The sequence below is a fragment of the Anarrhichthys ocellatus genome, unplaced genomic scaffold (assembly GCF_004355925.1).
Source record: "Anarrhichthys ocellatus isolate YVR2014 unplaced genomic scaffold, GSC_Weel_1.0 scaffold55, whole genome shotgun sequence".
Classification (NCBI taxonomy): Eukaryota; Metazoa; Chordata; class Actinopteri; order Perciformes; family Anarhichadidae; genus Anarrhichthys; species Anarrhichthys ocellatus.
In genome coordinates, this window is record NW_022280085.1 from 362,598 (window position 1) to 389,662 (window position 27,065).

General features: G+C 44.6%; 4 protein-coding genes across 7 annotated transcripts in view; 3 read left to right on the forward strand and 1 right to left on the reverse strand.

The window, feature by feature from the left end:
- The window catches only part of LOC116396340 (casein kinase I), an 8,858-nt gene extending 4,718 nt beyond the window's left edge, over positions 1–4,140 (forward strand). The window contains exons 6-11 of the mRNA XM_031870889.1: positions 1,219–1,389; positions 1,544–1,692; positions 1,861–2,056; positions 2,202–2,341; positions 3,012–3,079; positions 3,172–4,140. Of these exons, the coding sequence (XP_031726749.1) occupies positions 1,219–1,389; positions 1,544–1,692; positions 1,861–2,056; positions 2,202–2,341; positions 3,012–3,044 (689 nt within the window). The 3' untranslated portion in view covers positions 3,045–3,079; positions 3,172–4,140. The remainder of the gene's footprint in view (positions 1–1,218; positions 1,390–1,543; positions 1,693–1,860; positions 2,057–2,201; positions 2,342–3,011; positions 3,080–3,171) is intronic.
- Positions 4,141–5,596: 1,456 nt separating this feature from the next.
- On the forward strand, positions 5,597–18,229 carry LOC116396339 (transmembrane protein 184B-like). 2 transcript variants are annotated; one of them, XM_031870887.1, is made up of 10 exons: positions 5,597–5,677; positions 8,337–8,570; positions 10,916–11,081; positions 13,425–13,515; positions 13,646–13,721; positions 13,956–14,047; positions 14,450–14,619; positions 14,783–14,977; positions 15,306–15,332; positions 15,948–18,229. In XM_031870887.1, exons 2-10 carry the CDS (start codon positions 8,337–8,339, stop codon positions 16,175–16,177), a joined length of 1,281 nt encoding a protein of 426 aa, XP_031726747.1. In that variant the 5' UTR covers positions 5,597–5,677; the 3' UTR covers positions 16,178–18,229. The 2 variants fall into 2 exon arrangements, with proteins under 2 accessions (XP_031726747.1, XP_031726748.1); XM_031870888.1 differs by lacking the exon at positions 15,306–15,332.
- A 295-nt stretch (positions 18,230–18,524) lies between these two features.
- On the forward strand, positions 18,525–25,712 carry ddx17 (DEAD-box helicase 17). Of its 2 annotated transcripts, none has more exons than XM_031870941.1 (13): positions 18,525–18,915; positions 19,077–19,236; positions 19,354–19,450; positions 19,567–19,700; positions 19,795–19,860; positions 19,989–20,130; positions 20,283–20,443; positions 20,559–20,731; positions 20,990–21,100; positions 21,337–21,398; positions 21,515–21,574; positions 24,222–24,449; positions 24,611–25,712. In XM_031870941.1, the coding sequence occupies exons 1-13, from the start codon at positions 18,872–18,874 to the stop codon at positions 25,081–25,083; spliced, it is 1,911 nt and encodes a 636-aa protein (XP_031726801.1). In that variant the 5' UTR covers positions 18,525–18,871; the 3' UTR covers positions 25,084–25,712. The 2 variants fall into 2 exon arrangements, with proteins under 2 accessions (XP_031726801.1, XP_031726802.1); XM_031870942.1 differs by having other exon boundaries at positions 19,080–19,236.
- Positions 25,713–25,841: 129 nt separating this feature from the next.
- Positions 25,842–27,065, reverse strand: part of LOC116396366 (ADP-ribosylation factor-binding protein GGA1-like) — a 12,480-nt gene continuing 11,256 nt past the window's right edge. For both annotated transcript variants that reach the window (XM_031870939.1, XM_031870938.1), the window contains exon 17: positions 25,842–27,013. In XM_031870939.1, coding sequence (XP_031726799.1) covers positions 26,903–27,013 — 111 coding nt within the window. In that variant the 3' untranslated portion in view covers positions 25,842–26,902. The remainder of the gene's footprint in view (positions 27,014–27,065) is intronic.

Consider the following 27,065-nt stretch of genomic DNA (forward strand, 5'->3'; position numbering starts at 1 on the left):
GAGAGAGAGAAAACAAGAACTGGTGCTAGATTAGTTACTTTTTATGCAGAGCATTGGATTAGATCCTCAGAAAATGGTGCTGCTGTTTGTTCTTGACTGCCTGGCCCTGTTAGTCACCACACACGTGATGTCAGGCAGCTCTGTTGTAGACTCGTGCGATGAAGGTTTCTAGAAAGCCCCTGTTAGAGCTGTTTGTTTACATTCTATGTACTACTCCCGTGGCAGAGTGGTTGTCTGAAAGTATGGATAATCCCGACTAAAGCAAACAGAAAGGCAGCAAGATACAATGTCAGTCAAAATGGGAAGAACATATGGAACAAACAGGATGCTACTTCACTACCTTATGATTCACATTGTATGGATAGGAGCGTTCAGCTTACAACACTCGTGCTTCATCAGGGTCACACCCTCGCTCTACTTTGACAGCTGCCTCCGTACACCATGTTAAATGTAATTCATCATCACTTTGGCTTAATGGCGATATCTCCCTCTACATGACATGCATCACTAGCCTGGAGGTGTAATGCACTGGACTACGTGCCACATTTTCCCTGTAGTTTTTGGAATCGGTCATTACTCTCAAATCCCATTGACTTTTTCTTACTGGTGCTGTTTTCAGTCAGGAAGCTACCGATTCTAGCTCTACATACCCATTCCCTCTCGTCCTTCCACTTTCTCCCTGTGGACTTGACTCCTCTGTGTGTCGTCTTTTTGTTTATACAGAGAGAGAGAGAGAGAGGGAGGGAGAGAGAGAAAAATGCCGTCTGGGATGGAAAACAGCTCTGTTGTCATTTCAGTGCAGAGCACTTTTATTATATGGCCAACCATCTAAACACTTGTTATAGTTTACTAGCTGAACAGCTGCAGCCCCAACAAGTAACATATTTGTGTATTTTGATAACGTTGACTTTTAAAAAAAGTATGCATTGAAATGTGGAACTTAATCAACCCATCAATGGCCTTCACAGTGTTCAGGAAGGTATTTTGTTTGCTTTCAAATGTGTGAATAACAGGCTTCACAAGTTCCTCTGTCAGAAGTGCCACTATAAGCAGTGACTGTGACTTGTTGTAATTCCTCAAAGCCACAGCTAATCGACGAGACAGCAGTTTATTTAATAACTTTAAATAGCACCTTGGCAAATGATCCTTTGTCGCAGCACTGAGCTGAGATCCCTCCGTTTCTCACTCTTGTATGCACTCTCCCTCTGTTGTTAACAGAGCAGTCCAGACGTGACGACCTGGAGTCTCTTGGCTACGTCCTCATGTACTTCAACCTGGGCTCCCTCCCCTGGCAGGGCCTCAAGGCCGCTACCAAGAGGCAGAAGTATGAACGAATCAGTGAGAAGAAAATGTCCACACCCATCGAGGTTCTTTGCAAAGGATACCCTTGTAAGTGAGATTTCTGTGGTGCCTCTGTATTTGGGGCAGCAACGTACTTGTAGTTCTGAGATTATCTGCAGCAGCAGACACATTTTTCCTTGCTGTTAGTGTTGTGTGTATTCTGATTTTCTACGCATTGTTTTGCTTATTTATTCTCCTACAGCCGAGTTCTCCACATACCTGAATTTTTGCCGTTCCCTCCGTTTTGACGACAAGCCGGACTACTCTTACCTACGACAGCTCTTCAGGAATCTGTTCCACCGCCAGGGTTTCTCCTATGACTATGTCTTTGACTGGAACATGCTCAAATTTGTAAGTTCCCCATAAGGTTTTCTCACTGAAGTATTAATGTTGCCATTTAGCCCTTTCATCACAGTGCTCAAAAACCTTACTTCCAAAAAGCTTGCAACGTAACCCGGCCTATTCAAAGTTACATTTTTTTAATGGAAACGTTTTAACGTGGCTGATCTCATCTATCAGGGTGCGAGTCGAACAGCTGAGGATGGGGATCGGGAGAGGCGGCCGGGAGATGAGAGGGATGAGCGAATCGGAGGAGCCCCGAGGGGGCCCGCATCGCGGGGCCTGCCCCCGGGTCCCATCCCTGCAGCTGCCAACAGAGTCAGGAACGGGCCGGAGCAGGCCATCTCCAACCCCGCCTCACGGGTCCAGCAGTCTGGTGAGTTTTCTGCTGAATTGCCTAGATAGTCTGAAACTCCTGCTGTCCATCTTAACGGAAGAATGCCATGCTGACACCGCAATTGTTTTCCTCTTGAATATCTGCATCACATGTGGTCAGTTCACAATTTCATGCATCCTTTCAGGGAACACGTCGCCTCGCGCGATTTCTCGCGCAGAGAGGGAGAGGAAGGTCAGCATGCGGCTCCACCGCGGGGCTCCTGCCAACGTCTCGTCCTCCGACCTCACGGCCCGTCATGACCAATCCAGAATTTCCACATCACAGGTGAGAAAACACACTGTCTGCTCCTTTTGGTCGGCCATGTAACACACTGCAATATAATATAATAGTGAACTGAACTATCATCCAGCCCTTCTTCCACCCGCAATTTATTTATACCAAGTAAGATGGTAAATAAAATAACTCTTCGCGCAATAAAATCCTAATCAATACAACAGCAAACTAAAGCCTCAAAAAGTACACTGGAGCTAAGTCAGCATTTCTTTGACACGGTTTAAAAAAAAAAAAACCGCGCTTAACAAATGTAGTACTTGTAGCATGGCTGACTGTTCATACAGTGCGGTAATTCAGTATTTTTTAAACAAACACATATTTGTTGTGTTCACTCTGTGCTCCAGCGGATGACTTTTGAAACCAGAATCAACTCCACAAGTTTCATGGTCAAGAACTTCTAACTTCGATAACACTGTTCTAAAACAGTCTGTCGCACTTATAGTCATGTAGTGAAGATGTCTTGTGAAATCAATTAGCAAAGTTGTCAGAACAAGTGTTGTTGTCATTGGCCGACAGTCCACATCATGGCTAAATGTGTCCTGGGAACTGTCTATTTGTAGCTGCATGTATGGTTCTGTGTGACGTTGCCTTGATTAGGAGATGGACCTGGTTCCACTGCTGCTAATTCCTGAGTGAGTCTTCATTCTGTTTGTTCTTGCAGGTCAGCGTGCCGTTTGAGCACATGGGGAAGTAGACTTCTTTGGCTCTGCATGCACATGAAACTGACAGGTAAGGTCTTATTTCACTCATTCATTCTGACTGCAGAAATACAGCACGTACCAATACTCTCTAATAACTTCTCGCTCCTCTTGTCGTTGCAGGGCTGCAAGGTATATTCATCGCGCCGATTTAATTTTTTTTCCTTTTTGTTTTTACCTTGTCTTATGAAAAAGATGATTGCCAATGGACACATGGATCTTTGGAAAAGGACAGTGAATCTTTTAAAGGATCCAGGGGAGTACGTGGCGGTATCCAACATGCACTCTGTCATGAACCCTTTTTTTGCTGGACTGTGGACCACCACGATACAAAAGGCAAACGACTGACGGTCCTACACCATTTTTACTCCATGGTTGCTCACACCTGCGCCACTCCTCAAAACATTTCCCTCAGTACCTTCTGTCAGACACGTGAAGAGCAGTCGGCATCAAAGAAGCGAAAAGGTTTCCGGGACATGCGCATGTTTCTCGTCAAAGGTCAACTTTAGTGATTGATATAGGCTTAGTAAAGATTTGTCTTTTTCAGTTCAACACAGCGAAAAACAACTTTTCAGTGTATGTCACCTTTTTATCTTTCATGAGGATATCTTAAATTGGAGCTTGTTATGAGTTTCCTTCCTTTGCTTTTGTTTTTTGGAGAGAAATAACAGCTGAAAGATGGAACAAGTAGGGAGAGGTAGGTGGGAGGGTCGTGGGCAAAAAGAACGGTAGCTCTGAAAAGGATAAGTAAGTGACATTTTAGCTGTTGTAGAGTAACATTTTTGGTGAAGTAGCAATTGGTGCTTGCTTGCCCTTCATCCACCTTGTGATGATTTACTGTCCCTCAAAACCTCCACCACCCCCCCCTTACTTTGCCTGCTTTTACTTGCGTGTTTTCTTTGGTTTTAATGTGAGTGGGTAAGGTGAAGAATGACCATAGATATTGCAAAGACGCACTCTCAAGTCTTGAGGGAAGCGCCTCAGGAAATTCTCCGTGTATTTGACCAGAGACCACAGCTGCCCGTTTTGGCTAACGAATAGTGGCAGCAATTTTTATGATAGTTCTAAATGTTACCTTTTTTTTTTTTTCTCCATTTTCTTAAATTCCTTTTGTTAGTGGAGGTCCGAGGGGAGTGGGCAAGCTCTGTTGGGGGTGACTCTTACAGGGATCGGACATCCAATTAATTTCTTTTTTTTTTTTTTTAATGTTTACTTCACTGTAAATATTTTTTTATTTTGATGTAAAGCCAAAATGTGGTTTTGTTTTAAGGCGTAAAGTAGAACAATGCATACTAATGCCATAAATTGGGGCTGGGTTCAGAATTTTAGGTATTTAAAGGACTAAATTGTGGAATAGGCTACTGTTGCTTTGCCAGCTGGGTCAACCATTGTGTGTTTGTGAGAGCGAGAGAAAGAGAGTGACAGAGTGAATCCCTGCTAATAATACAATATTCATTTTGTCTTAGTATGCATATTGTTTTAACCCCCTTCTTTGCTGTTTATGTTAAACTATATATTTTATTTGTCTGACTTAAATTTCTGTCCTTCGTTCTGCAATTTCTGTTTCATTTCATCTTCCTGCATTGTTTTAGAAGTAGTGTTCAAGGTTCACTTTTTGCCTGTCACTTTTTGTTCTTCTGTTCTTACACGTCTAAAGGTTTTCCACCTCATATAATACATAGGGCTTTTAATATTCCTTCTGCACAATGATATGTTAATAGTTTGATGTCACCTTTTTTGGATTTTAATCTCCAGCAACCTTGATGATGTCATTCAAAAGGAAAAAATAACATGCAATTGCAGGGATGTGTAAATAGCGGTGTACTGTGTGTGTAATTACCTTTGTACAGGCCACCATGACCCAGTGGCATTGTAACTGTTTCGGTTGGGAATGGTAGTAAAGAGGTTGAGTTGATGGGGATTTCACTTTATGTATTGTGTACTGATATCTTGTACAGTTCTTTAACACACTTTATTTACAACAGTATTTGTGTATATTTTATGAAGTAATAAAAATGAATAACGTTGCTCACAACTCTCTTTTTCTTTTTTTTTTTTTTTTCTTTTTTTTGCTGACCTTTTTTCTTACTGCTGCGTAACGACAACATGCGTGCAGTCCAAGACTCGGAAAAATCTAAATCATGACCACGCATGCGCCAACAGCGGAGTTTTTCGGTGGCAGCTGCTGCTGGTTCAGTGAACTGCAGATGGTGATGTGGAGGACATAACGGAACGGTGTCTCCATCAGCTTTGGACGGGAAATGGCGAGATAAACATTCACCGACATGTTGATGTTGTAGTCGAGTGTGTCGCTTCTCAAGAGCGTGATATATTGCTTTGTTTAGACTTTACGGGGAGAAGCAAAGCCAGCGCCAGGCTAGGAGGGCTAGCTAGCGTTAGCTCGGCGCAGCTCACGCACAGCTGCAGACACTTGCCAGCTTTAGAAAAAAGAGGCAAGTTTCTGCGGTGCGAACGATAATGCGGTGATAAGATGAGTGGATGGCTGTCGTCTGAATGTTAACGCTCGGTCAATTCACTTTTTCTTCTCTCAAAGGTTTGCAGTCGACTTGCGACGATGAGCTAAAGTGATGCTGTGATTGAAACCAGCGCAGATCAAACGGCAGATGAGGTACGTAAAGCAGCAGGATGGAGTCGTGAGCTCTGAACAACAGCTACCATTTTATTTCAGCTTGGCGTGTTTTTCTCAACTCACAGGCCGTTTTAAGTATAATAATCACTGCTGAGGTAAATATTGTCGCTGCAGGATTTTTCCTTTTTAGATATGATGTCACCGGGTTTTCTACAGTGCAGCACGGCTGCGCGTGTATCGCTCTGAGGGCTGAGCACCCTGCTCTATAATAGCTCCACTTGGAGCAATTAAAACGAGATGCGGTTACTGTAAAGTAGTGATCTCCAGTGCCTCTGATTGAACACGACCTCAATGGCCGGATGCTTTACGGTCTGTTTCAGGCTGGCCTGAGGACGTGTGATGGCCTGTCACAAACACTGCTGATTCGATTCAGGTCAAAGTACAATGCATGTTTTCATACCCACCCACGGGTGCAGTCAGCAGGATTGTGAGTTATCGCTCTCTCTTCTCTGTGGCCCACTGGGAAGCACCGATCGTTGTTGTTGATGTGAATGGTGCTCTTATAGGCTATGATGAGCACAGACCTGACCTGTTTTGGCCGTTTTTGCATGCATCCAACCATGATACCATGATAGGTAAATACATAAGTGCATGCATAAATACCATGATCAATGGTAAGAACCTCCCCTCAATAACAGTATCTGTTTGGACACAGCTGTTAAATAGTCTGCTTGATGTTGATCACATTGAAATGCATTCCTTTGGAATATCAAACTGGAACTGCCTGCTAAGACTTTTGACTAAGTGCATTGTGATTAATAATGTAATAAATGATGACATGATAAGGCCCAGCCCTTAATTACACCATTTTAAAGAAACTAATATTAATAAATTGATATTCTGGCTATGTCTTTCCGGTATTTCTTTCACAAAACAGTCCGGGAATGCAGAAAGATACGAGTTGAAGTGTGTGTGTGTGTGTGTGTGTGTGTGTGTGACGCTGATGTGTTTCACAGTGACTGCAGCATGTGTCATCCATAACCACGTTGAGCGACAGTCTATATTTAGCTGGTGCACAGGGGGGTTTCAAAGTCATTGTGAAATTAGTTTCCCCTGAAAATCAGATTTCCGCCTTCCCGGAATCCACACCAAGACATTTGCGTAGCTGGAGAGATGAGGGTACTGAGATATCTATTGATTTAATCACGCGGGTGGTGGAGCGGCTTTCTGGGTGCTTTTGATGTCGTCAGATCCAGCCGTGTTTTCATTTGTCCAAATCAGTGCGGCGTAATCATGTGATGACTTGTTTTATTTTCCCCTTCTTATAAATCCTTTTTTGAAATTCAGAGATATGGGGATTTACCAGTGGGAGTGAAATCCTCCCATTCTGCTGACGTGGCAGAAATGCTAGTGTTAGTGTTTGGGTTGATACAGTACAAACCCAACAAAGACAATTCAGCAGGGTCTGGACTGTGCATTGCTGCACAGTTAGCTTAGTTTTTTGACAATGAATGTTGAGAAAGAGTGAGGCACAAATATGCTTAAGCCACTCGACAAAACTTATCAGACTCAATTCACAAACTGTGTGAGCATGAATCTGTGCTGGAACGGTGCGTAGTGGGGACGCATTAATGATGAAGACCGGGCTGTCTTCCAAAGATAACTAAACTAAATGCATAGCATATTAAAACGGCATGACACCGTTAGTGTACTAATGCATTGGTCATAGGTTACATTTGAGTGCATAAGAATATCCATATTGAAAAGGCCAACGTTCAGTCGTGAAATTATTTTGCTTCTTTTGATTTAGGGGCAATGCTCGTCTCTTACAACAAACGTATTTCCTTATCTGGAGAAATGGGGGCGTGGCACTATGCTGATTGCAAAAAGCAGCACGGGCCTTTCAATTGTGTCAATTCATAATTGTGATTCACTAACATACGCACGCAGATGTAAGAGCAAAGTTGTCCAGTCCACATGTGTGATGAATCCAGCAGAAATTTTGCATGGGCACATATTTTGTGCGCAAAAATATTTCTAGGTATTGTCTTCCATCTTTCTCAGCTACAGCTCTGGTGATGCGTCTCTTTTTTGTCATAAAACAAAGATTTGTGTAGAACAGAAAAACCGTTATCTATCTTACATTTGCATGGGGTTACATACAATTGTTTTACTTTATTCCAGATTTAGGTCAATAAATCTTCTTATTGCAGCATCTACCTACGGCCACACGCCTCAGTTCTCCTGAGCCTGACCTTTGGTGCTGATTTGTGGAAAAGTGTTTCATTGCTCTGAAGACGGACATCTTTTAGTATTTAGCATCACTTCTGGCTACACTGTTCTTCTTCCTCCCTCAGCAAAGCACAGGGAAAATAAGGGAGAAATTGGGTCAGCAGCTTTGAGCTTATTGCTGTCACACTGATTTGCTATGTTTGAGTGACACCCCCCCCCCCCCCTTTTAATGTTCTGTGTGGTTTTCACCCACATTTTTTACTGCTCTATTGTTGTTTTCTCCTTTTAACATCAGCGGATGTTGTCTTGAGATTCAGGCTGTTCGGGCCTGTTGATACACATTTACATGTTCCAGATTCATACAGGCTTTATAAGCTGCTTGTTGTTGTTCGTAGGCTACTACTTAAAATTAGGTTGCATTACCTTATTGTGATTTAAGTCTCATATACATCCTTTCCTCATACAGATGGGTCCACTTTGGCAGCGAGACCTCACCCTGGCAGAGAGGTTGGGGAATGACTCTCCTGTCGGCTTCGCCCCGGGGCCCCCAGCCACGGCGGCCCCGCAGCAATCCAACACCTCCTGGGTGCCAGAAGCACCGGTGGTCACACCACAAGAGCCAATTTTCCTCATGACCGCCACTGCCCAGACTATCTCTGGGTTTTTCGTGTGGACAGCTCTTCTGATCACATGCCACCAGGTAAGGATGCAGAAGACACCCCATTGGCCAACGCTGCGGCCTTATTGAAATGAATGCGGCTTTTTATGTTATTGTATCTACGCTGCACTATTATCAGTGGGAACACAGCATTAGTATCCTATCTGCTTGGTGTGTGGTAGCTTCTGTTTTCATGTCTTTGCCCAGAGTTAAGCTAGAGTACTTGGATAAAACTAATCTCGCTCATGGTCTTTCAGGTCCACCCACCTTTCTGCCTCTTTTTCTTTACCCTTCATGTAAGGGAGGTAGGTTTGTTGAGTACAAATGGCTCCTTGTCAGCAAAAAAAAAAACCAGTCGACACATTCACACCCAGGAGTATTTTTCCACGAGTATCTGTTAATCTCAGGCCATATGCACGCTCACACACTAAACACATGCATGCTGTTAAAAAAAGTTTCCCATCCTGCGGGGAGAAAGCTTCACATTTTCCATGTAGCTGGTCCACACTACTTGTTGCACATTGGTTTAACACCGAGCATATTTATGCTTCAGACACATTTAGTGTTTAAGTGAATGGAACCTATAAAACCTTTTCAAATTCAAAAAACAGTTTTCAGGGAAGTTAGCGCATCTTCAGCATTAAGATGTTTGCGGTTTGATTGACCGAGGTTTGATTATTCCCCCTGAAACACAACTAACATGTGCCAGATACCTCGGGTAGCCATAGGAGGGTGCGGTGTTTGTCTGAAGCTTCTAGAAGAATCTACAATAGGTTTAGAAAATGTCGACTACGGGTGGATGGCGTGAGGAAAAGCTACAAGAGAATCAAGTTGTAAAGGGACATACTTTAGTTTCCTGTGTTTTGACGGTGAGCAGAGTGTTGAAAATCTCTGGAGTTGGAGGTGTTTGTTTAGTGATAGTGGTGCAGTATAGTGCACAAGTCCTGTGTGCCTTGTTTGTGTCAGTTTATCAGCCCCCATGTAACACAGACGTTTATTACTAAACATACCTTTTATGTACGTGAGCTGGACTCTACCCCGAGGCACAGGTTAATGATCCTCTATTGTTCTTCACATACAGGCTTAAAGAAGAGCCCTCTGTCACTCTGGCAACAAGTGCTGCTAGCTCGACTTGACATGAAAGAGACGGGGATGTGTGGATGTGGATGTGTGTGTGTGTGTGTGTGTGTGTGTGTGGGTGGGGGTGGTGGTGGTGGTGGTGGTGGAGGAGGAGGAGGAGGAGGAGGAGGAGGAGGGGTCACTTAGCAACAAAGCCCTGTGTGAGCGGAGTGCACTGTCTCGCTTGGCGTATTGTCGCCCACTGTTTGTTATGCGACCAAAGGTGTGTGTCTGTTTACAGACCAGGAAAGGTGATCGGTGCGACATTGTGTAAGTGGAGAGGAGCCGGATGAAGCAGACAGAGGCGCCCGCTCTGCTCTTTCCTGCCGTCTGCTGCTCTCAATAGGAGTGATAAAAGCTCAGTGTCAGTTACCCGGAACAGCCCATGTGTCGGTGCACACACGCAAACACACACCTTCCACACTCACAGAACTCCAGTGTCCGACTAAAGCAAATGTAAACTGGCTGTACTCTGACCTGCTCAGACAAACTAGAGCCTGGCATGCAGGTTTCATGAGGTAGCAGTTAGTTTCTGATTTAAACCCGTTTATTCACCGCGTTAGAATTTTTTATGTCCTTAATTAAACATCTTACTTAAAAGCCACCAGCACAAGGGAAAAAACAGGAAGAGAAACGAGAGATAAATAAATGATGTTCCTTCACTCCTAGTTTCACCCATCGACACTCACACATTCCACATGCACCCACAACCTCCCACCAAGCAAAAAAAAAACACACAGACCCACTTCCCCTCACATGGTTTCACCCAGTGAGCCGTTTGGACTGAGCATACAGGAAATGTAGCAGGACACATGAGTACATGAGTCCCAAAATATACAGACCCACAGAAAAGACCTCCCCCGACTTTCCACAGAGCACGTTCAAGACGTCAAGCACAGGTGCAACACAGGTACATTTAACAAACACATGTATGTCGCTCAGGTATTTTACAAAAAGGGCAACCCCTCCACGCATATTTGAGTCAACCTTTGCCAAGAAAGTGTTTGTTACTTAGGCACCATGTTAAAGCCTCCACTGTAAATCTCCTGTCCTCTTTTAGAGGGATGTCTTATAAAGCACCTTGTACCTCCACCTGTGCCTCGCCACGCTCTGCTGTTGTAGACAAGTTAAAAGTGAATACCTGCTGGTTTTGTATTGCTTATCCCAATTTTGGGATAAGCAATGTCCCGGTTAGATAATGGTGTCTTTCATCATTGTATGTTCTTAGATTTCAGACCTTTTTTTTTTTTTTCTCCTTTCTCTTTTAGATTTACATGCACCTGCGTTACTACAGCTCTCCAAACGAGCAGAGGCACATAGTTAGGATCCTCTTCATAGTCCCCATCTATGCCTTCGACTCCTGGCTCAGCCTCCTGTTCTTCACCAATGAGGAGTATTATGTGTACTTTGACACAGTCCGAGACTGCTACGAAGGTGAGTGGATGGAGGAACGCCGTGCAATACGCCGCCACACTAGCGAGTTGTGCCCCAGGCTGAATATTGTGCTGCCATATTTGGCAAAGAGCAGAACATCCACCACGGGTGTGTGTGTGTGTGTGTGTGTGTGTTCCAGTGTGTCCTTTGACTCCCAGCAGAAAGATGGGTGTGAGAATGAACATGTTGCGATGCCCCAGCGGCAGATGGCCTTTGCAGTGTCTTCATTTACAAAGGTTGCCATCTTTGTCCTCGTGTCTCCGTGGCCTCTCGGGGTTGCAGGCGAGGGGGAAACCTGTTTCCTAGCAACTGCAGGAAAACGAGCAAATCCTTGAGAAGACTTTGAAATGGGAACTCACTCGATGAGCAGATAAATCGCAAGCTTGTTCTTTTTTTTTTTTCCATCCCTCACGGTGCCCATTAAGAATTTTTAGAACAATTAAGAATAAAACAAGCAATTATGCATCATACTGTGATTATGTTTGAGGCAATTTGCTTTCAGTGTCCCATCATCACATCGGCTTCATCAGGATAATTGCCCGAGCGTGCTTTTAGCGCTGAAACTAGCAGTTGATCGGCAGGAAGGCAGAAAGCTGCTTCAAGCCTCTCATTTGCTTGAACTGTTGGTTGTTATTTTCCTCTCATCTTATATTTTAAACAATACATTTTTTCATCAAAAACAGACATGTTTAGTACTGCTGCTGTTAATAGCATAGACACAACTTGTGCCAGGATCTACTGCGGGTAAAAAGTAACATATACACACTGTTATACTCGTACACACTCATGCTGTCTGTCTCTGCATCACGAGCTCACTCAGCTACCAGGTGACTAGTATGAGTTCATAAACACCTTAAAATGTACTTTGAGTTCAGGCCTAATGGCCACACCTTTGCACAAATACTTTGCACCTTTATGGTTGAAAAGCTGCACTTCTGGGGCCATTATGTGCCTGTTACAGTACTTCTGTGAAAGATGTGCTAAGTACTATACCTCCTCATATTTCTCTTTGGGAGTGGATCACAATCTAGTAGATATTACAGAATGAATAATGTATCAAAGTGGAGGTTACTGTTTATGCTGTTGGATATGTAAGTCACAGACAGCTATCTTTATAGAGGCACAGTATTGACTATACACAGTATGTATATGTTGTTGCTCTCATTGAGTAACACTCGTGGATATTTATGCTCTCAATTTGCATCAAAGTCATCCGCCAGCGCCTTTCAAGCTAAAAGCAGTGAAAGTACACTTTTAGTTCTGCAACATGAACAAAGCCAGCACTGTGCTGACTGGCTCCTGGCAGGGTTGTCTGTGTGCTACAATCACAGGCTCACCTTGAAAACTGAGCCACTTTAAACAGCAGCGAGAGCGGAGGCAGTGGGGAGCCGGTGTCTGTGGGTTACCCTTAAATTAGCCTGAGAACACCTGGGGCAGCAGATGAAAAAACACTCCGCTCGCTCAGGGACTCCAATTACTGGGATCAGTGTGTGTGTGTGTTCAGTCAGGTTTATGTAAATTATATATGACTTCTTAATAAAGTGTCCAATAGATTAGAAGTGTTTGCAGAATAGCCCGTGAATTATTGACCAGTACACCGGATGTGACGTGTCTGTACACTGTAAAGCTGTGTGCTTTTTAGGGACTACTTTATGTTGGTGTCATTGCATTTATGAATCGGCACCACTGACAACAGACGCTTTAGAAGCAACCAGTGTAGCTGTCTGCATTGATGGAAGACCAACACAAAACATCACACGATCCAATGTGATTTGTATCTTTATTAGTTATGCAACACCGTACATGAGTGGATGTCATAGAGTTCTATTCAACAACGTCTCCACAGGCGTCCCGTTCTCACGCGGCTTCACCTCTGCTCCCGGCATTGGGGAACTATACCTCACAATTACGCTTCGGCTTATACCTCACTCACAACATTACACACGTCTCTAAAGCCGGCCGATTGGGGGGTAACTCACCTTTCTGCCTGGAAGTGGCACGCTCAGCAGTTCTCGAACAAAATTGGCAAAACATAACTAATCATGACGGAGCGTTGACGACACTGTGTGACTAACCGACCGCTGCTATGACTGCTTTTTGGAGGCTGTGAGAAATGTCCAGTGTTTCCAGACCCACGTCAGCAACTTTGACATGATATTTTTGTAAAACCTTGGTTATAGATGCATTTAGGTTCTGAGTCTCTGCTCCGTTACTGTTTAACCAGTCTGAGGCCCAAATTATCTTCGTCCTCTACTGTCCTAACAAACGGGCTGTGAATCTGGGAGTGATGTCACAGACACTAATGATCGCCCTAATTCTTTTTCAATGTGTGACACTCTTCAGCCTTTGTCATCTACAACTTCCTGAGTCTGTGTTACGAGTATCTGGGAGGAGAGAGCGCCATTATGGCTGAGATCAGAGGGAAACCTATTGAGTAAGTGCTCTCCTCTTCACTGTTTTGATTCCACTCTCCTTCCTTCTAATTAGTCTCTTTATTGATAGTCATTTCATGTTAAAGTCGCTTGTCTACTTCTACGACAATGTTAACCTTTCCTCCCCTTTAGGTCGAGCTGTGTGTATGGGACCTGCTGTCTGTGGGGAAAGACATACTCCATTGGTTTCCTCAGGTTTTGCAAACAGGTACCGATCACTCTCTTGGCTCTTAGACTGCACACTGTTTAATATTACTCAAAGGGTGTTAGCACTATGTATTAGTTTACAGATTTCTTTCTGTACATATTCTCTTAATGTCTCATTGAGAAGCTTCACACTCAGTTTTGACATTTTGATGAAGATTATGAGCGCGTGGGGCTTTTACTGACCTGCTATTTCTCCTGACTCTATTATTTTTTCCTCTCACTCTTGCTTCTTCAGGCCACTCTCCAGTTCTGCGTGGTGAAACCCCTGATGGCAGTGATCACTGTCATTCTTCAGGCCTTCGGCAAATACAAAGATGGAGACTTTAAGTAAGTTTCCACATTCACAGCAGAGGCTTCTCCCTGAGCAGGGATCTATTTTGTTCCGACTTGTCGTGTCACACTGCTGTGGGCACCGACCAACTTCAGCGAAAGGTTTTGTCAGACCACAATGGCTGAGCAGCAATCCGGAGAATTCATATCATTAATGAGTAAATCCCTAACGAGGGCTTGTAAAAACAGAAAACATCAGGAGTGCTGCTCTACAGTAAAGCTTTATGTAAATATCATCATCCTACACAATGAAGAGCTGCAGCCTCTCCAGAGCTAAGACACTAAAGGGTTTTAACTCTTTGCCCAAATGAGAAACCTGCCTTGTGTAGGTTCACGTTGATTGTGAGTCTGCTTTATGTCTTGTGTGTCACAGCTAAAGCACATTCTTTCTTCCTCCAGCGTGGCTAGTGGCTACCTGTACGTGACCATCATCTACAACGTCTCTGTCAGCCTGTCGCTCTACGCTCTCTTCCTCTTCTACTTCGCCACGCGTGAACTGCTCGTCCCCTACAACCCCATGCTCAAGTTCGTCATGGTCAAATCAGTCATCTTTCTCTCCTTCTGGCAAGGTAAGAGCTCCGCCTTCTCAACACAGAGCAGCCCGTAGGTGTGTTTCTATCAACATAGTGGGAATGTCCGAGAGGTTGACAAAAAGAAAATGCATAATTGCATACTGCAGCCCTTCTTTATTTTCCTGTTCTCTCACCGCTGTCTCTCTTTGGTCTGATTCAGGCATGCTGCTGGCCATCCTGGAGAAGTGCGGCGCCATCCCTCAGATCACCTCGGCGGACTTCTCTGTGGGCGAGGGAACGGTTGCCGCTGGTTACCAAAACTTCATCGTCTGCATTGAGATGTTCTTCGCTGCCGTTGCTCTGCGCCATGCCTTCACTTACAAGGTCTACATGGATAAAAGACTGGACTCGTACGGTAAGGGAGGTATTAAGAGGCTGGTGTGAGATCAGAGCGTTAAAGCTAAATATGTAGCTGATGAGAGAAGAGTTATAATATAGCATTATAATCGGTCTGCTCTGAATGAATGGTCCTCGATATGGACTTGATTTCTGCAGTCTGATGTGACTCTTTGTGTCCCAACCTATTTTACTTTGATTCCTCTCTCTATATATATGTTGAGTCTTTCTCTTCTCTTCTGCTTTCCCTTCACTTTCATCCTGACTTTCTTGTGTTCTTTGTCTCTCTTTGTCTCCTTTTTTTCTTTCTCTCTCTCTCTCTCTTCTTCACTGTGCTGCGCTGAAAGGCTCCTTTCCTATCTATGGACAGTACGGTAGGTCTGATGTTCTCTGTGTTTCGTCTGCATCTACCACAGTTTGTCCCCAGAAGTGCTTTTTCTTTGCCCGTTGGTGTTTGAATGTGGTTGAATGTCCATTACTGTAACATTGTTTTCAGTTCAGCATGAGTTCAGTTTACTCATTTCAAACCGTGGCTGTCTTGTTCTGTTTCTTTATGTTCATTTTGCAGCCGGTGACATCAGTCCGTGAGCATTTTGCTTGTCTGTGTTCCTACCCAAGGCTCAGTGGTCCCCTCTAATTCTCTCTCTCCCAGCAGTGAAACAATAGTGTAACCTGGTGTTAAATCATCACCTGCCTCGTGGTATATTGCCTGTTATGTCATAAAATGTGCGTTCACCTTGACCTCCAGTATTATCATACTAACTACAGTTGCTTTATCATATAGCATGCCTGTCTCTGGTATTCAGGGAATACAATTATGTTTTTGGGTAAAATAAAAAAATAAAAAAGAATTCCCTTGACAGTTGGAAGGAAACACAGCCTCGCAGTTTTCTCACTCATCATCCGTCACTTTCATATCTCCCTCCTTGTCCACTTCTGTGTCTCTTTATTGATATTCCCCCCCCCCCCCCCCCCCCCCTCTCCTCCAGGCCGCTGTGCCCCAATGAAGAGCATCTCCAGCAGCCTGAAGGAGACCATGAACCCAGGGGACATGGTCCAGGATGCCATCCACAACTTCTCCCCGGCTTATCAGCAGTACACCCAGCAGTCCACACTGGAGCGAATTGGGGGGCCACCCTTCTCCCGCAGCCACAGCAACCTCAGCACCCAAGGGGACAACGAAAAGACCCTGCTGCTCAGCTCTGACGACGAGTTCTGAGACTCAAACACACACTCACTCTGCTCCCGTAGCCCATGTTGGATTCTTATCACCAGTGTGAGAAGAATCAGATCTTTTTGTTGGTACCTTAACATGGAAGATCAGATTCAGTTTTGTTTAGACAACAATGAAAAGATCAGATTCATCTCAGATTTATAAAAACACAGGTACCAGACTGTGGGAAGGGATGGAGGGTTTCTACGAGGAAAGAGAGGTAATAAGAGGTTAGAGAAGTCCAGATGTTCAGACAGACATTAGATGTATTAACTGGTTATTAAATGGTCATTTGTGTTGTCATAGGAGCCATTACTGACAGAACATGGTACAAATAACTGTGCCTGCATACAGCGTCCTTATGATGCACTTCAAACACCACAGCAGAAATACATAAAGTTATGACGGATATAAGGTGTATGCCAGAGCAAATAAGTGTCATCTACATCTGAAACACATGGCCTCAGTTTTCATATTAACCCCTCTGCCAGTTCTGCCTCTTACCGAATCATTGCCAAATAGGAGTACAATGTGCTCCAGTCAATGAGACGCACTGTCTTAAGATTTAGAATTGATTTATAGTCGAGCCTTTGAATTGGCTTGATTTTAATATATAAGAATTTAATCACGTTTCTTATTTAAATGTTGTATGACCTTGAAGGTGTAACTCATTTAAAGAGCAGTTTGTTGGAAGATTGTTATTCCTGAAAACGTATATTCTGTTTGTTTTCATTTTGTTATGGGTTCATATGAACCAGTGACTCAAAAGTGTAATCGCATGACTCCAGCTGTTGGCTCTGTGTGCGATGTTGCTGTTTGTGGAGCACCGAGAGGGAGCAGCTGTAGGAGGGATGTTAGTGCGGGCAGGGCCACTGACGCCCACCCAGATTACAGATTACTGAAGAAGCAGCGCTTCCCAGCTGTGATGTGCTGCGGATTGTAATCCCATAATTAAATCCAGCACAGATCAGGCCTGCCTCTGCTGGTGGTGTTTATAAGGGAATCACTGCTATAGCAGTAGTGAGTTAGTCAGGACGACGGTCAACACGGACAGATAAGGCCGTTCAAAGAGGCTCAGTGCAGACAAGGCTTTAAATTAGACTCGCCTGGAAAAGGAATACATGGGCATTAAAATAATGTATGCAAGCTGCACATAGACTGGTTCAGAAGCACACTATAACAGTGATGCATGGTGGAAAAATAAATCCTCAAGTGAGTCAGAACCTTCAGGTCTGCCCATCGTCCTCTGCTTCCCATTGGTAGAGTTAATTGTTCATCAACTGATGTTGACTATGCATTTTAGCAGGGGCCAGTATAGCAGCTGCTTGTGATCGTGTACGTTTGATGGCAGAACACAGCAATATAAACGCTGACTAGATCCTTTTGACGGGTGACTTTAGGCCCGATGCTGGCGCTAAATGTGTGATCATTGTTTTCCTCTTATGTTAAGTGCATAATACAAAGTACGGATTGACTCAATTCTGTTGACTGGAAGTAAACAAACAGTGAAGTCCTTGTTTGTGATGAATGCAGTCCAAGTGAAAAATGAACTGCCAAATTGATGTGCATCCTCAAAAGAGCGCAATCATCTTCTAAATTGGAAAATCATATTCAGTTAGCGGAATAAAGAAAGTGTTGAAAAGTTTCCTGCTGTGACTGCTGAACTATGTCCCATTCACTGCCTTTTACTCTGCCCCGAGCTAACAGCGTATCCAACGCAAGCATCTTCATTCAAAACACTATCAAATAACAGTGTTGATACTGTGTGATAAGCTGGATATTAATCACAAAGGTGAGAATATATAACCAGGAAATATTATACCAGAAAGCAGGGGATGTTGTAAATAGAGTTAAACTCTGTGGAAGCACTGTGAAACATTCATGATGATGTAATGGCATTGCTTGGTATAGTGCTTGGGTTTAATAGTTTAATTTTCATATATTCTCTTGTTTTAGTTCTGTTGTACACTTTTTAATTTGTATATTGGCAATATCTATTGTTTTGATGCTATAATTGTTTGTTGTTGGAAAGAAATAAAATACAAAATGCAAAAAATATATTTCTGCCAGGTTTTTGATCACGTCGGCTTGTAGACGCCATCATCACAATATAACATACAAATATTTTGTTACAATGATTTTACTTTTATGAATCACAAAATAGTGGGTGTCATCAAGAAACCCTTTTGGTGTCTGATTTTACTTTCAGATGAAACCACAGTTGATTTAAAGGGCAGATATGAAGCGGACCAAAAGAAAAAGGACTGACGCTCAATCATATGTGGGGGCGGGGCTTACCAAGCAGTCAGCCAGTCACAGTAGCTTCCGCTCGCCCGCTGCGCGTGCGCTATGCTAACAACAACAACAATAACATAGCAGTACAGCTCTCAGTATTGTGTCAATATAACTTAGGTTTGTCACAGAAAAGTCATTGCTTGGTGTGATATTTGACTATTCAACAAGTCTTTAAGAAAGGTTCAATGTCTTCATTCATACTGCGTTCCACGGTAACGTTATACGTCATCGTTTGGCTGAAATAAAAGCCGTGTCGGATAGAACTACGGTGGTTGTCGAGGCCTGTAACGGTAACAGTTATAGAAAAGCGAAAGCCAGGGAACTTCTTCGAGAAAAGTGTCCACTGAACTAAAGGCCCCACTAAATAACCGCTTCACCCCTCATACAAGAGTGCGTGTCCGTACAATGAGAGGTTCGCACGGAGACAGAGCTCGAGACCGTGACAGAGGGTAAGCAGCTGACTCAGTCTAGTACAGTTAGAGCTAGCGCATACCGTTAGTGGACATTATAAACAGGCTTTCATTGCGTTTGTTGGGGTTAACAGTGTGCAGGGCTAATTGTCTAGCCAAGGAAAGCTAGCTACAGTGTGTGTGTGTGTGTCATGTTGCAGCAGCCCTCGTTTCGGGTCCAGCAGAGGCGGCCCACCACCGGGTAAAAAGTTTGGGAACCCCGGGGACCGTTTACGAAAGAAGAGATGGGACCTGGACGAGCTTCCTAAATTTGAGAAGAACTTTTACGTTGAACATTCGGAAGTGCAGCGAATGAGCCAGGTATCCCTGAAACATCACAGTCTGATCTTCTGATGCATGACAAGAGTGACTCCAGAGTCATTAAAAATGCTGTACACCGGTGTTTACTGTTGGTTTTCTTCACTCTCTGCTTTTCAGTATGATGTTGAGGAGTATTGCAGGAAGAAAGAAATCACTGTTCGGGGTTCAGGCTGCCCAAAACCTGTCACCAGCTTCCAGCAGGCACAGTTTCCCCGTAAGCACGTGCATGTTACAATTGTGGAACCACATGGCCACTACAAAAAAAAATACTAAACTAAATCAGTTGCCTCAGAAATAACCAGAATATTTCTGTTCTGCCTCTCCATCTAGAATACGTATTGGATGTCCTGATGCAGCAGAATTTCAAGGAGCCCACAGCCATTCAGACTCAAGGTTTCCCTCTGGCCCTCAGCGGGAGAGACATGGTGGGCATTGCTCAGACCGGCTCTGGGAAGACCTTATCGGTGAGACGCATGTCTTCCTCCAAAGATGGATGCGTAACATGCAGCAGCAACATCCACTGACCTTTCCCCTCCCTCCTTTTTTTTCTTTCTTCAGTACCTCCTGCCTGCCATTGTGCACATCAGTCATCAGCCCTACATGGAGCGTGGAGATGGGCCCATTGTACGTGCGAGAAAAGGAATACACTAACTAGTTAGTTGTCCACTTCGAGATATCGGAGTTTACAAGAATGATAAGTGTCTAATGCACTAAACAGTGTATTGTTATGGCATTACATGTGTGCTCTGCAGTGCTTGGTCCTGGCCCCCACAAGAGAACTGGCGCAGCAGGTCCAGCAGGTGGCATGCGACTACGGAAAGTCCTCCCGCATCAAAAGCACTTGTGTGTATGGGGGGTCTCCCAAGGGACCTCAAATCAGAGACCTGGAGAGAGGTAGGGCGTATTAACTCTTTGGATTAACACCAATTTGTGTCACATTACTAACTCATTTTTTTTTTTTTACTGTCTGAGTCAGCTGAAACAATTGTGTCCCATTGAAATCCACATTTGATTAGTCTGTGATGTACTAAATTTGTCTCCTTCAGGTGTTGAGATCTGCATTGCCACACCAGGTCGTCTGATTGACTTCCTTGAGGCTGGAAAGACCAACCTGCGGCGCTGCACGTACTTGGTGCTGGATGAAGCGGACCGCATGCTGGATATGGGTTTTGAACCACAGATTCGCAAGATTATGGACCAGATCAGGGTACATTTTACAGCAGAGAAGTGCTGGCTTTGATAGCTTCCGTCTTATGTTTTTGTAAGTCATTTTAGTACCTGTCGTTACTCGTTTCTGTTTATGTGGTTTGCGCCGCCCCCAGCCCGACAGACAGACCCTGATGTGGAGTGCTACGTGGCCCAAAGAGGTCCGCCAGCTGGCAGAGGACTTCCTGAAAGACTACGTCCAAATCAATGTCGGAGCGCTGGAACTCAGCGCTAACCACAACATCCTTCAGATAGTTGATGTCTGTATCGAGAGTGAGAAGGAACACAAGTAAGAGGCCGGCCACATAGCAGACATGTCTTTTCCTGCTTTGGTTTGTTACACTTTGTTTGGTTCGTATTGTTTTAGGGCCCTCATCCTTTGTAGTCTTCCTTCATTCATCTTGCGTCTTACTCTTTTCCTGTTTACTGCATCTCTTTCCCTTTTTAATCCTTATTTTTATGAGCGTGGCCTCTATTTTTGTGTTAAGTGATGCTTATGTACATGTATAACTTATTAATTGTATGTTTTCTGGCTTTCTTTCATCAGGTTGATCCAGCTGATGGAGGAGATCATGGCTGAGAAAGAGAACAAGACCATCATCTTCGCGGAGACCAAGAAGCGATGTGACGATCTCACACGCAGGATGAGACGTGATGGGTGAGTAATGACGATGTATAACAGCAGTCGAACAGCGTTCTATGCGGTTCGGTCTTTGCCATTTTTATGGTGCAGGATCTCATGCATTACCATGTCAATCACATCCGGTATCTGACCCAGAGGTTTGTGGGAACAGGTGGGCCTGCGTTTCCCTCTGGGGATGAAGAAATGTAAAATCATTGAGGTATTAACCGGTTAAGTGATTTTACGTTACAGCTCGCTTGTCTCTCTTCCAGGTGGCCTGCGATGTGTATTCATGGCGACAAGAGCCAGCCAGAGAGAGACTGGGTGTTATCGGGTACAACAGACACATTTGAACAACAGTGACTTCATATCAGCATTGTCTCCTTTTCTTCTCTGTTTTTGTTATTTCACGAAGACGATCAGCTCCTGATCATCTATTCTGTGTTGCAGAGTTCCGTAGCGGCAAAGCTCCCATCCTCATTGCTACCGACGTGGCCTCGCGTGGTTTGGGTACGTCCTGTGTGCTCAAGTGCAAACACACTGACATGCAATATATTAGTAATAATACCAATGGTCATTATATAATGATCAGGCTCTTCACTGCATGTTTACTCACAATATATTTATGATCAAAAGTCAATTACAAACATACAGATTACACACTTCACAGATAAAATGTGTATCTAAGAAGTGCGTCATATTTGAAGCAGGGTTCAAGCCGCTCTGCTCTATTGAATAACATGGGAATGATGTAGAATAGTGAGAAGACGTAAGGGGTGAGTGCTAGTGAAACAGCCCCTTTACAGGATGGCTATCAACCTTTTTAACCTAATTCTATGTTCATTTGTTTTCTTTTCATTTTTTTTTTTTTTTTCTCCTTTGTTTTTTTTGTTTCCAAGTCTCTCCTCCGGTCAACTAGAAGCACACAGGCCCTTGGGAGCCTGCAGCCGGACCTAGGCATGACAAATCGAAAGCTGACTCGGGGAGAGAGACGGCCTGATTAAACAGTCCCAGACACAGCCATCTCCGCTGAAAACCTAGAACAGAGCCCACGAACAAAACTCTCCCCCCTTCCAGGACACTGGCTGCGGGGGTGCGAGCGTGGGGCGCTGCTGCTGGGCTGCTGGGCTTCCAAATTTGATCCAAGGGTCGGGGGGGGGGGCGGCTGTCAGGTGAGAGGGCGAAGAGGGGGGTATGGAGGAGGGTGGGCTCCCCTCAGCCATGCCATCATCACAGTGACGCACCACACTGCTGATTGAATTAACTCAAAGACTCGGACTTGGAGACTTTTATTTATTTTTTTAAACAAAGTTTTCAATATCCGTGTATTTTCTTGTCGGTCCTTGAGGAGATACATTAGCATTCCCAATAACGAACTTTGGAGAGTGAAGTTTTTCCCCTAAATTGGTCCCGCACATAATCCAGTCTGATAGGTCGTACTTAGGTTCTGTGAAGCCGAGATACAGTGGTGCGTTACAAGAAGACAGAGAAAGACACAACTGCCAGGAAGTGAGGGTGGAAAGCAGCCCAAGCCCGGGCATGGACGGCTATGCTGGAGGCTCCCCTCTGAACTGCCCCCTGATGCCAGCCCCTGACACCCCCCACCACTGGCTGTGCCGGCCGGCCTCTCCCTCTGCGGACGTCATGTCTGGTCCTGGCTGGCAGGAGTCCTGGCCTGGAGGAGCCACCTCTCTATAATTGAGTTTACTCCTCTGCCTCTCTGGCCTTTCTTTCTTTCTTTCTCTCTTTCTCTCTCACTCACTCACTCACTCACTCACTCACTCACACTCTCTCTCTCTCTCTCTCTCTCTCTCTCTCTCTCTCTCTCTCTCTCGCTGTCGTTTTCTCTCGCTCGGTTGACACTCTCCCTCTTTTGCTAATTCCTTAAATGTTTCCTTCTTTCTCTCATTCCTCTACCTCTTTTTTTACCACCCAACTTCCTGTCCTGGTCTTGTGTTGTTTCCTTTTAAAACCATTACTGACCCCTGTCCCCTTTTTGTCCCTTTGCCCCTCATTCCCAAATCGACTGTTTGTCCGGCTTTCAACCCCTCTTTATCTTTAAGACTCCGGACATTTATCTTTGTAAACGTCACACCGGACCATCAGTCCAGTCTGTTAATAACTCACCAGCTTTAGATGACTCGCTAAAACCCTCCGTAAGGACGAGTACGAACTGTCAGGACTCAAATTCCCTGGCAGACCCCACTCTCACAAAACATCCACATGGCTTCTCCTTAGTGTCTGTTTCTCGTTACTAAACTTGAAAAGCTCGGCTCGTTGATATCATTGCCATTGGTGGCATTTTGAAACGAGCCACACCAATCAAAGACCGTCAAAGCCTTTTTAGAGAATCTACCACTTCCCCCGCTCTACATCGCGATCACAAGTTATTTGTCACTGGGAGAGAAGGGACTGCTTTTGTCCCGTGCGCTCTCCTCCTACCCCTGCAGACCTCCCAGGACTGGGGATGGGTAGGGGGGAAAGAGGGGTCACTTTATCCCTAAATCCCTGATGCAGGGTAAGTACTGTACTTCCACCCCCCCCCCCCCCTCCTTCCCCATTTTTGTCCTCCGACAGCCTTTGTCGTTATGTTTCCAAATCGAGACTTGTCTCTAATAACAGCAGTGTTTTCGGAGCCCTTTGTCAACTGTAATGAGAAACAGACCTCCAACTCTTTTCATTTGATCCCTTTAGACTACTGGATCTGTCTTTTACACAAGGATCCCCTGTAGGGTCACTTGCCTCTTTTTACAATTTCACTTAATATTCTTCAGCAAACCACAAACTTTTTCATCCCTTAATTCAGCTGATATGTACCTTTGGCCACACACAGCTTATTTGCACTAGTTTATTGCTACGCTAGATAAGTGAGCCCTGTGGTGTGATTAGCATGGTAAGTAAATTCATTTTCTAATTGTGTATCGTACAAGTAGTCGATGATTTAACAGGTAAGTGGGTGGAAGCTTTTAGAGGACGATGGGTATTGATGGGTCTTGCAGGTATTGTCTGTCTGAATGTTCCCTTTTTTCAAAAGCACAAAACTTAAAATTCACCAATGGAGTAAATTTCTCAACCAGTGTTGGTTTTGTTCTGACTTTGTGCTCTTTGTCTTTTCCGTCCCCGTAACCGATCCCATCACACCGACTCAAATGTCAAGATGTGGAGGATGTCAAATTCGTCATCAACTACGACTACCCCAACTCGTCGGAGGACTACATCCATCGCATTGGCCGCACGGCCCGCAGCACCAACAAAGGCACCGCCTACACCTTCTTCACCCCGGGGAACCTCCGCCAGGCCCGCGAGCTGATCCGGGTGCTGGAGGAGGCCCGACAGGCCATCAATCCCAAACTGCTGCAGCTGGTGGATACTGGACGGGGAGGAGGTGAGGGACACTTCCTGCTGGATTACATCACTATATACTTTATATGGTGGCAAAATAATTTAGCTCCTGAGATCTCGCTGCCAAAGAGGAATTAGTTTTGACTTTTTGGGGAATTTCAGTATTTGTCTGTCCTAATGTCTTTTTTTTTAAATTATCTCCAGGTGGCCGTCCTCGTTTTCGCAGTGGCTCCACTTCTAACAATCCCAACCTGATGTACCAGGACCAGTGTGACCGGCGAATGCGCTCTGTGGGTGGGGGCGGCAGCGCCAAGGACAGCCGCGGCAGCAGCCGAGATGGCCGCAGAGGAAGCAGCCGGGATGGGGAACGCTCCTCCTCCTCATCTTCCTCCTCTTACAGAGATCGCAGCAGCAGGGACGGAGGGCGCAACAATGGCTCCAGCTCCAACTCATACGACCAGTACAAGGATAACAACAACAGCAGTAGCAGCACTCAGTACAGCAGCTCCAGGAGCGGCTCTGGGTCGGGAGGTGGTGGAGCGGAGCAGGCCCCGCCTTCTTCGTCGGGCCCCCAGCCTCTAATGGCCAAGCAGTTCAATCCTCCCCAGCCCATGATGGGCCTGATGGGGGACCAGTTTGCTCCTCCACTGCCGCCCCCTCCATCAGGCAGAAAGTAATGTAATCTGTGAGTCGGTCACACACACACACACACACACACGCACGCACGCACGCACGCACAACACCAGGTCACAATCGGTGACAAAAAACGTTTGATTTTGGAGGCTCGACCACTTCAACATCAAGATGTTATATTATTTAGACTGATTTAATTATTTAGTTTGACAGAAGCTCGTTTGTGTCAATTGACTAAGTTTGTGATGATGGTCTTGGGAAAAAAAAAAAAAGTCTTTGTATAAACTTTCTGTATTTGTATTGTGAGTCGATAGGATTTGTGGAGTAATCGGATTTCCCCTTTAGCGTGTACGGTAGGTGTTGAAGTTCTTTTTTTGTATAAAGGCTTGTTTCTGTTTTAGGCTCAATATCTTTATTTTTGTGTTTAAGAGTTTGTGAGCCACGAGATCAGTGCGAGTAGATGTAATGATGAACATGGAGATTTTGGTGTTGCTTGAGCACAATATGAGCGTTAACTGATTTTTCCATAAAGGGATTTCTTTCTCCTTTTGATTTGTTTTATTTTTTATATAAATATTAATTTTAATCACCAATGTGGGGCTTTGCTGCAATGATGTTTGAGAGTTTCCTAGCAAATGCTATCATTTTTACAGTTTAATAAAGCTCTTCAATGTATCGAGGTGTGGTCTTTAAATCATTGACACTAAATCACGGAGGCTGACAGGAGCGATGGGTATTGTATGAGTTTCCATGTGGTGAGAGGAGAAACTCGGTCACCAACACAAATGAACAGGCCTTCAGGTCACCAAGAAAAATCCTTTATTACCCATTTGGAATATTTCACCAGAATTATGCTCTTGCACAAGTCAAATGTACATAACAGGACTGCCATCATTGGTATTTACAAAGCAGTCGTATTGGAGATTAGTGCAGCGGAATGTGATTGGGAGCCTGTGGGGGGAGTGTTGAGCGTGGCCGACATGTATCGCACGCTGTAGAAACCAGTTGAACTTGTTCGAGACTGCCGCGGCGCTCTGAGCACCGGGCTTCCTCTGGCTTTGCGCGACGCTCGTTTTACCCAATAAATGCCGATTTTTAAACTTAAATCACAAGCTAAATAAAGAAAAGTCAAAGATGCAACTTAGCCTACTGACAATGCTCTGAATATATATATTAAGAATTTAAGGATATCATGTAGCTGAACATCATCTCAGACAGACCCAATGTGACTGGTGTGTAACAGATGAGGAAAAACAAATCCATCCAAACACGAAAAGTTAAATAATGTTAGAACCGCCAAAACAAAAAGGCACATATGGCAGATGATACAGACTGTTACAGTAGATTGTTTCTCATCTTGTGCAAAGAACAGACATAGCAGTACAATCAAAAAATCCCCCGTGCAAATCAAAAAGTCAACTCAGTCGCTGGGAAAGGAATTACAAAATACACATCACGATTGATTAAGTATAGGTTTGTTCTGAAAACTAGGATGCGCTGCATCTATGTGATGCGCTAACGTCCTCTCTCTCTCGGTGTGCTGGATTTAGCAGGCATCGTCTGCCGTGTTGGAAAAGCATGCAGAGGCAACCGATGAGTGATTCAGACCGACTTTGTGAAGTGAAAAACATCAAGCACACCCAAGTGTCTGTTTAAAAACAATATGACGACACACACGCGCACACGCACACACACACTAACGGAGCATGAGCGTAATCCAAGGAAATGAAATCGATACCGATCAAAGAAAAGTACGTGTTCACAAAAGGAAAACGGGCGAATGCAGAGTGTTTGAGTTGGAGAGGTGGTTTCAGGAGGAGGCGGAGTCTGAAACCAGAGAGTCTGTCGGGTTGTGGTTCAGTGCTATAGGTTCCCCCACGTCTCTGGAGGAGGAAACTGTTCTAGACTGCCGCTCTCGCTGTGCTCCTGCTCTCCCATGGTGAAGGTTAATCTGTACTGCAGCTGCACTTTCTCCTGACACACACACACACACACACACACACACACACACACACACACACACACA

What these genes read in the sequence shown, in the direction of transcription:
- ddx17 (XM_031870941.1), top strand. Translation starts at nt 18,872, where the DNA reads ATGAGAGGTTCGCACGGAGACAGAGCTCGAGACCGTGACAGAGG. An exon ending in GAGAGTGAGAAGGAACACAA is followed by an intron (nt 20,732 to 20,989) that starts GTAAGAGGCCGG and finishes TTCTTTCATCAG; the next exon opens with GTTGATCCAGCTGATGGAGG. An exon ending in CGTGGCCTCGCGTGGTTTGG is followed by an intron (nt 21,575 to 24,221) that starts GTACGTCCTGTG and finishes TCAAATGTCAAG; the next exon opens with ATGTGGAGGATGTCAAATTC.
- LOC116396339 (XM_031870887.1), top strand. Translation starts at nt 8,337, where the DNA reads ATGGGTCCACTTTGGCAGCGAGACCTCACCCTGGCAGAGAGGTTGGGG. An exon ending in TTCTGATCACATGCCACCAG is followed by an intron (nt 8,571 to 10,915) that starts GTAAGGATGCAG and finishes TTTCTCTTTTAG; the next exon opens with ATTTACATGCACCTGCGTTA. An exon ending in TAAAAGACTGGACTCGTACG is followed by an intron (nt 14,978 to 15,305) that starts GTAAGGGAGGTA and finishes CTGCGCTGAAAG; the next exon opens with GCTCCTTTCCTATCTATGGA.